This window comes from Triticum aestivum, unplaced genomic scaffold, assembly GCF_018294505.1.
Source record: "Triticum aestivum cultivar Chinese Spring unplaced genomic scaffold, IWGSC CS RefSeq v2.1 scaffold16167, whole genome shotgun sequence".
In the NCBI taxonomy this organism is placed as follows: Eukaryota; Viridiplantae; Streptophyta; class Magnoliopsida; order Poales; family Poaceae; genus Triticum; species Triticum aestivum.
Window position 1 is genome coordinate 51,686 of NW_025225464.1, and position 8,292 is coordinate 59,977.

The 8,292-nt window shown below is 48.7% G+C and overlaps 1 protein-coding gene across 1 annotated transcript; it reads right to left on the reverse strand.

Moving 5' to 3' along the window:
* Positions 1 to 1,645: 1,645 nt before the first annotated feature.
* LOC123172219 (pyruvate decarboxylase 2) lies at positions 1,646 to 3,665 on the reverse strand. Its single transcript, XM_044589227.1, has 2 exons — positions 1,965 to 3,665; positions 1,646 to 1,816 (listed from the first exon to the last, which is right to left on the reverse strand). The coding sequence occupies exons 1-2, from the start codon at positions 3,606 to 3,608 to the stop codon at positions 1,646 to 1,648; spliced, it is 1,815 nt and encodes a 604-aa protein (XP_044445162.1). The 5' UTR covers positions 3,609 to 3,665.
* Between the last annotated feature and the right edge of the window lie 4,627 nt (positions 3,666 to 8,292).

The window sequence follows — 8,292 nt, forward strand, 5'->3', positions numbered from 1 at the left end:
TATGGCCAATGTGCTAGGCATGCTTTATCTGTAGCTAAATTCTGTAATTTAGATGATACCAGTGGTTTCCTGGTTGAGCTTGTTCAGTCAGAGATCTTCCGTTTGAATGAATAAAATCCGGGAGGCGATTCTAAAAATATATGTAAATAGAATACAACCATTCACACATCTCAAATACACATAAGTAACGCAAATACATAAAGTGGGCTGGGGTACCTCCTGTTGGAAGAAAAATAGTTGACAAGTGAGAAGCTGTGCAACCCCTTTGATTATATCTAGTGAACAGACACTCGCACATAGACGCATATACAAATCACAATCCATTGAAACATGTCTAGAGTCAACAAAAATTCACATGTGTACATATACAATCAGCCACGTGCGCCACATGTATAGTTGTACAATCATCCATGTGCGCCACATGTATAATTATGCAATCATCCACGTGCATCACACATGCACATAAGTAACAGAACTTCTCGCAAAAAAAAGTAACAGAACTACGAGAGCACATATCTAGAGTCAACGGTCATTACCGCTAGCATGTGGATATATACGGATTTTGTTGTTTGTTAACGGGATTATTAAATCTCAGCCGAGGCTATATTCATGAGATCTTACGTGAAGATCCGTGCGAAATTTTCTGTTAAAATTTTCTCTCTTATACTTGATCGATCTAGCCACCCTTGTTTATTAAATCAATAGAAATATTAGATCGCAATAACTACCAAAAATGATACTCCCTCCATACCATAATGTAGTGCATATAATTTATTGGAAAAGTCAAACCTCACCAAGTTTGACCATGTTTGTTGAGAAAGACATTCAAATCTATAATGCTAAAATATATAATTAGATTCATCATAAGACATAGTTTCATATTTTATATTTAATATAGATATAAATAGTTTTTTCTAGCTTGATCTTGGAAAATTTTGAATTTTTTAAAAAATACACGCATTACATTATGAAACGGAGGGAGTACATCTGGCTTTAGAGTTCATGCAAATTCAGGGTCGGCCATAAAACAATTTGAAGATATCAAGGCTATAATATTGCCAAAAGAATTTAGTTACACATAAGTTTTCTTTTTTATGAATCATGGAATATACCATACAACAACGAAATGGTTTCAAATCCTGGTGCTCGTATTTATCCTGGATTTATTTCAGGATTTCCGGTGATACGTTTTCAGTGGGAGGAGACGTTCCCGTCAACTACGAGGCGCCTATGGTGACTTTGTAAAATCTTAAGATGATATGCCGGCTTAGTGTCTCGAATGTGCTCATAGGGGTAGGGTGTGCGTTCATAGGGGCTAGTGTATGCGCGTTTATATGAGCGCTTGTGTTTGTAATGTGTTAAAAAAATGAAATGGTTTTAATAATCATAACAATTTCCATTCAGATTTTTTTGGATCAACATTCAGATTATTTTTGAAAGAACTATTAGGATTTACCATCCATTTCCAAACTTGTATTCAAACTTCTATCTATTCAAATACATATATGGGATTTTTCGTCGAACAAATTTATTTGCCGATGTTATCTGGAAAACATGCTTATATGTTCCAACTTTATGAATTTATTAACTCAAGAAATACACGTGAAGTTTGGCGTCCCAATGAATTATTACTCTCAACATCTAGCTACTGCGGATTCGGTGGCCTAGAGTTGGCGGCACTGACCCTGGATCCCCATTCCAGGAGCTCCTTACTGGTGTCGTCCTTGTGCACCACCACCTCGATGAAGCAGAGGCAGTCCTTCTTCTCTCCCGTCGCGGTCTCTATCGCCGCCGTCAGGTCCTCCTCGCAACTCACCTGCATTGCATGCATTATCAGTCAACCAAAGCTAAGCTTGTTTCTTATGTAAAAAAAAGATATAAGAGCGTTTAATCGTACGTTTAAATCATTAAAGTAGTGATCTAAACTTTTTTTATACTTCTTTACGGAGGGAATAAGTGCGTACCTTTGCAGTCCAGCAGTTGCCCTCGCCGTTGTGGATGGCGTCGACGAGCCCCGTGTAGTTCCAGTTCTTGATGACGTTGTAAGGCCCGTCGTGGATCTCCACCTCAATGGTGTAACCTCCATTGTTGATGAGGAAGATGATGCTCTTCTGCTGGCACCGCAGCATCGTCGACACGTCCTGCGCCGTCACCTGGAAGCTCCCGTCACCGATGCAGGCGATGACGCGCTTGTCCATGGCGCCCTGCGCGTACCCGAGCAGCGCCCCCACCGACCACCCGATGGACCCGTACTGCATCTGGAACTCGTACCCGCAGCCGTCGGGTAGCTTGAGCTTCTGGCAGTTGAACCACGAGTCGCCGGTCTCAGCGATGACGGCGCTGTCGCCGGTGAGCATCTTCTGGATGTGCTTGAACAGCACGTTGACTCGCAGCGGCTCGCCGCGCTCGCTCTCCAGCGGCTGCCCCTGCGGCACGAAGATCCTCCGGTAGTTGTCGTGCGCCGTGGTGTTCCTCTTCTTGCTCAAGCGCTTGGCCAGCTCCGACAGGAAGTCCTTCATCATGACGCACCCGAACGTCGGGCCGTTGCCGACGGTGACTCGGTCGGGCTGCACGTTCACCATCTTCTCCTTCTTGAGCAGGAACGAGTACCCCACTGAGCTGTAGTCGTTGAAGATGGGGCCGGCGAAGAGGTAGGCGTCCGCCGACTCCACGATCTCCGCGCAGAAGGACGTGCTCACCGCGCCCCAGTAGGTGCCGATGAACCGCGGCAGCGTCTCCGGCACCAGCCCCTTCGCCGACGGCATCGTCGCCACAACGTAGCCGCTTGCGTCCGCCCGCTCCGCGAACGCCGCGGCTGCCTTGGCCACCCGGAGCTTCGGCCCCGCCACCATCACCGGCTTCACCGCCTTGTTTAGAAACTCCACCGTCGCGTCGAGCGCCGCCTCGAGTCCCATCTGGTTGCTCTGCCGCGGGGCGAGGCAGTAGGGGATGGGGTCGCGGAAGAAGGTGGGGTGGGAGACGCCGGGGAGGTTGCAGGCGACGCTGATGTAGACGGGCTTGCTCTCTCTGAGAGCCGTGGCGATGGCCTTGTCGACCTGCTCGTGGGCGTCGTCGAGGTTGTTGATGACGACCTGGTGACAGGTGACGGGCTGGAAGCAGCGGAGCTCCTGGGAGAAGTCGGGGAGACCGATGGTGTGGTGGAGGATGCGGTTGGTGCCGTGGTCGTTGGAGTTGGGCCCGCCGACGATGCAGATCACGGGGAGGTTCTCGCTGTAGGCGCCAGCGATGGCGTTGAGCACGCTCAGGCCGCCGACGGTGAAGGTGACGGCGCAGGCGCCCACGCCCTTGGCGCGTGCGTACCCGTCGGCGGCGTAGCCGGCGTTGAGCTCGTTGCAGCAGCCCATGAGGCGCAGGCCTGGTTCGGCGATGAGGTGGTCGAGGAGGGCCAGGTTGAAGTCCCCTGGCACGGCGAACACGTCGCTCACGCCCACCTCCACCAGGCGCCGTGCAAGGTGGCGGCCCAGCGTGGCCTCGGCGGAGGTGATCATGGCCGCTGGCGACGACGATGTGCGGAATGCGGCGGGGCACGCCACCACGCCGTTTGACACCGCCTTGTGCCCGTCCACCGATCCGATACCATTTTCCATGATCAAGAATTCACGATGCGACACGAACGTTGGAGAAAGAAGACAAGAGTATAAGAGAGTAGTACTGTTCTCTTGGGGATGGTTTGGCTTGTGTAGGTCACGCCAATTTATAGGCTGATCTGGTCTAGCTAATTTCATTCTGAGTTTCCACGTGTTAGTGGCGGGTAATTTCCGCGAGTTATTATTTCAATATATAATCCACATACGTCAGGCCAGCTACATGGATGGGGTGTGTTTTGTCATTTTTTAATCACAATAGATATATGAAAGTCGCCTTAATTAGGAATTTTGGTCAGTCAAATTTTTCGTGAAGGAAAGAACAGCCGGAAGAAGGAAGCAGCTCGTTGGAGAAGCCTCTCAGTCTATCTTAGAGTGGCAGGCGACCCTGATTTTTATCTTATTGTGGCATGTGACCCCATTATTTATCTTAGGGGTGTGGGGTGGGGCAAGTTTGCCGAAAAAAAATGACATCGCCGGGGTTAGAGGGATGGCCGGGGGTGGCATCACAGTGGTGTGCGGTTGAGGGGAGGACGGGGCGGCGTGGCGGTCGAGGGAGCGCCGCCGGCCGCGGGCAGTGGAGGCAGGTGGGTAGCCCTGGGCTGGATCGGCAGGTATGAGAGGAATGAGAGAAACAATAGGTGCCGATTTGATGTCGAAGGAAAAACGTTATCCGTTGGATCTTGATTGAATGATTGAGTAAGAAGAGAAAAACCGACTGACGATTTTTCAGTTTTCAGGCGCTAGACTCGAGAGCTGGGAATTGTACGTGGTATTTTGCTTGTCTCGTTTTTCTAAAAAAAAAGACCTCAATAAGTCCCGAACGTTCGGAATTTAAGCATGTCACCCCGAACATTTTTTATGGCAACTTTAGTTGCTGCGAGGTGGCAACTTTAGTTGTTAACACATGTCAACTTTGTTTCAATTTGATTTTTTGTTAGAAAATTGTCATGTTTGTCAACAACGCCTTGACTAAAGTTGATATGAAAAGAGTTCAGATTAGAATGCTTAAAAATCGAACGTTCGAGATTTATCTATTCCGAATAAAAATGAGGCGGGAGCCCCTTTTTTTCGGGGTTAAAAGGGATTTTCATTGCTCAATGGGGAACCAGGTCGTCCATACAAAGTTGGGGTACATCTGTAGGGCCTGACCTCAACCAAACCGCAGTCCTAGCCTCTACGCTCTAATCTATGACTAACGAATTTTGATTCCTACTAATGCGAGCAATAGAGCTATCCCTTAGAGCATCTCCAGCCGTTGGCCCCCCCAGGAGGCTTAAAAATCGCCGGCTGGGGACAAGCCGGCGCTAAAATCGGCTCTGGGGCGATTGGGTTCCCAGCCGCCGTCCCCAGGTCGCCCCAGGCACCGATATCGGCCAATTTTTGGGGCAAATGTGCCCGCCTTTCGGCCCACTTTCGGCAAAAAAGGCCTGCTATCTTCCCATATTCGCCGTGGTTCGATGCAAATTCAACAGAAGTTTTTTTTATCACATAGTTCATCACAGAAAATCAATAAAAATCAAATAGTTCAACAAATAATACAATACAAATTATATAGTTCAACAAACAAAAACTTATATTTCATCACACGTCAAGCTAGGCGTTTCCCTTGAGCTTCCATAGCTGCTCCACCAGATCCTGCTGCAGTTGTTGACGCACCTGTGGGTCTCGGATCTCCTGACGCATATTGAGGAAGGCAGTCCAGGTTGCCGGTAGCTGGTGATCAACTTGCGCAAGAGGACCCTGCCTGCAATATGGTTCAGTGTCAAACACTGGCTCTTTCTGCCCGCTCTCAATGATCATGTTGTGCAAGATGACACAGCAAGTCATGATCTCCCACATTTGATCTTTCGACCAGGTCTGCGCAGGGTACTGGACAACAGCAAACCGAGATTGGATCACACCAAATGCCTGCTCAACATCCTTCCTGCAAGCCTCCCGAACCTTCGCAAAGTGGGAGCTCTTGCCTCCTGACACAGGGTTTGAGATAGTCTTCACAAATGTAGATCATCTCGGATAGATGCCATCAGCTAGGTAGTATCCCTTGTTGTAGTGCCGCCCATTGACCTCGAAGTTCACCGGAGGAGAATGACCTTCAACAAGATTGGCAAAGATAGTGGAGCACTGCAGCACGTTGATGCCATTGTGAGTTCCTGGCATACCAAAGAAGGAGTGCCAAATCCAAAGGTCTTGTGTGACCACTACCTCAAGTACCGCACTACAACCGCCTTTGGACAGTTCTTCCATTTCCAATGCATGCAGCCAATGCTTCCAAGCATCCCAAGAAATGCTCTTGCTGCATTCTGTGCTAGGATGCGAGCAGTGTCTTCAACATTGGGTGATCCCAAGTATTGCGGTCCAAACACTGCCACCACTGCCCTGCAGAATTTGTAGAAACACTCAATGGTCGTGGACTCGGCCATGCGCCCATAGTCGTCCAGTGAATCACCGGGAGCTCCGTATCAAGCATCCTCATAGCTATCATGCATTTCTGGATTGAGGTGAATCCAAGTTTGCCGGTGCAATCCTTCTTGCCTTGAAGTAGCTGTCGAACTCCCGGTTGGAATTTACAATCTTGAGAAAAAGCTTTCGGCTCATCCGATAACGGCGCCAAAATACTATGTCGCTGTGCAGTGGAGCGTCGACGAAGTAGTCGGAGTAGAGCATGCAATAGCCTTCCAGACGATGCCGGTTCTTTGCTTTCAGCCGCCCCGGCGCCGAGCCACCTCGCTGCGGCTTTTCATTGCTCACGAGCAGACCGGCGAGGGCGGCGAGGACCATGAGATGCTCCTCGTCCTGTACGTCGGCAGCGACTTCCTCCTCCAGCAGCGCTGCGAGCGCTTCACCATCGTCCGAGTCCATTGCCGAGCAGACAAATCGCCGAACACCTGGTGGGCGTGGTGGGCGGACAGCCGCTGGTATACCGCCCTGCTTGGCCGGAGCGTCGGAAAACTCACCCGGAAGGTGGTGGAGAGGTTGCCGCGGTTAAACCTTCTCTCTTTTCCGGCGAGGAATGGCCTATCTAGCGTGCAGGGCGGTAGGCGGCGCCGGGATCGGTAGGTTAGTGGCCGAGCGCGCGTGGGAAAGGGGAGGGGGCGAATCTGGACGATTGCCTTGACTTTTTGCCTGACAGTGTGGCCCAGGCGTGTTTTCCCCTTTCGCCGGAGCCCCCGAGCGCCCCCCAGTTCGCTGGGTTCGGCCTAGGATCGCCGGGTCCAAAAACGGGCCGAGCCGGCGGATTTCTGCATCTTGAGGGCGCGACTGGGGGGTTTCTTTGGCGCCAGCGCGAAAAAGTCGCCCTGGGGGCCTGCTGGGGGCGCGGCTGGAGATGCTCTTACACCTAGGAGACGTTTCACTTCCTGCACTGTCATCTCCTGTGGCGACCTATCCAGAGTCTCAGATTTAATGAGTTTTACGGCATATTGACAGTCCATTTCTACGTCCACCGGCAGCGAGGACCATTGCAGCGCAAGGTTGAGTCGAGCATGCCACGAGTTCTGCTTGTAATGGTCGCGAGCAAGGCCGGGAGCCCTTTCATAGTAAAAAAGACATCAGCCCATTAAAGGTTAATTTCAGGAAATTAGAAAATGGTGTTGTTGCTCCAACTGTCCATCCAATTAATGACCTGTTTTACCATTTAAGGCTGGTCATAATGGGGAGTATCATACACTAGTATCATACATATGATACTAGTGTGTGATACTACATCTATAGTGCATAATATCATAGATTAGTATTATATATGGTCTCATTTATTGCCATGCAAGACACATAGTAACATAACATTAATTATGATACGGTATCTACCTATGTTACTATAACCATCTCTCGTTTGCTACATAAGCATGTTTGCGAGTCCCAAATGCATGATACCGCTTATGTTACCCCCACTATGGCCAACCTAAGGCAAGAGCAATGTAGATCCCACTGGATAAGTTAGGACAAGACTTTAAAGACAGTTTTGTTACAATATGGTAATAAACCAGTGGGAAAATATCAGGTGATACCAGTCCTACGCGATACTATGATACCAACCTGCAAAATTCATATTTACATGTCATAAAGTTCTAAAAAAATCATATGGATGTTCACAAAACATATGTCGACAATCGCTAAAAAATTCAGATCAAAATTCAAAATACAGAAGGAGAAACAAAAAAGACAAATCCATCAAGAATAGTGTCAAAAGAAGACAAAAGCAAGAATGACACTATTCACATCTAAAAGCCTAATTCGGTTGGAGCTCAGGCTGAAGACTTGTCGTCGATTAAGACGCATAATCTAAAAGCTCGGAGAACAAAGACTCAAGTCATTTCGGTTGGATTAAGAAACATAATGTAAAAGCTTGGAGACCAAAGACTCAAGTCATTTAAGTTGGCATTCTCATAGGACTAGGATTTCTAGATGCAATCTTGTTCTTCACTAGTAGAAAAAAGACCTAATATGAGTAACATTAGTACCGGTTTGCATATGAGCCGGCACTAATGCGTCCATTAGTGCCGGTTCAAATGACTAGGCGGGAGGAGACCTTTAATACCGGTTCATTGCGAATCTTTAGTACCGGTTCGTGCCATGAACCGGTACTAAAGATGCTGGTCGGGCACCAGCATTTTTTGTACCGGTTCGTGGCATGAACCGGTACTAAAGAGGTTGTGGCAGAGGCTATTTTTAGTCCCACATCGCTCCC

Excerpts from the sequence above, each read along its gene's own strand:
- LOC123172219 (XM_044589227.1), bottom strand. The coding sequence starts at position 3,608 with ATGGAAAATGGTATCGGATCGGTGGACGGGCACAAGGCGGTGTCAAAC. Across the intron at positions 1,817-1,964 it reads GCAACTGCTGGACTGCAAAG|GTGAGTTGCGAGGAGGACCT; the intron begins GTACGCACTTAT and ends CATGCAATGCAG.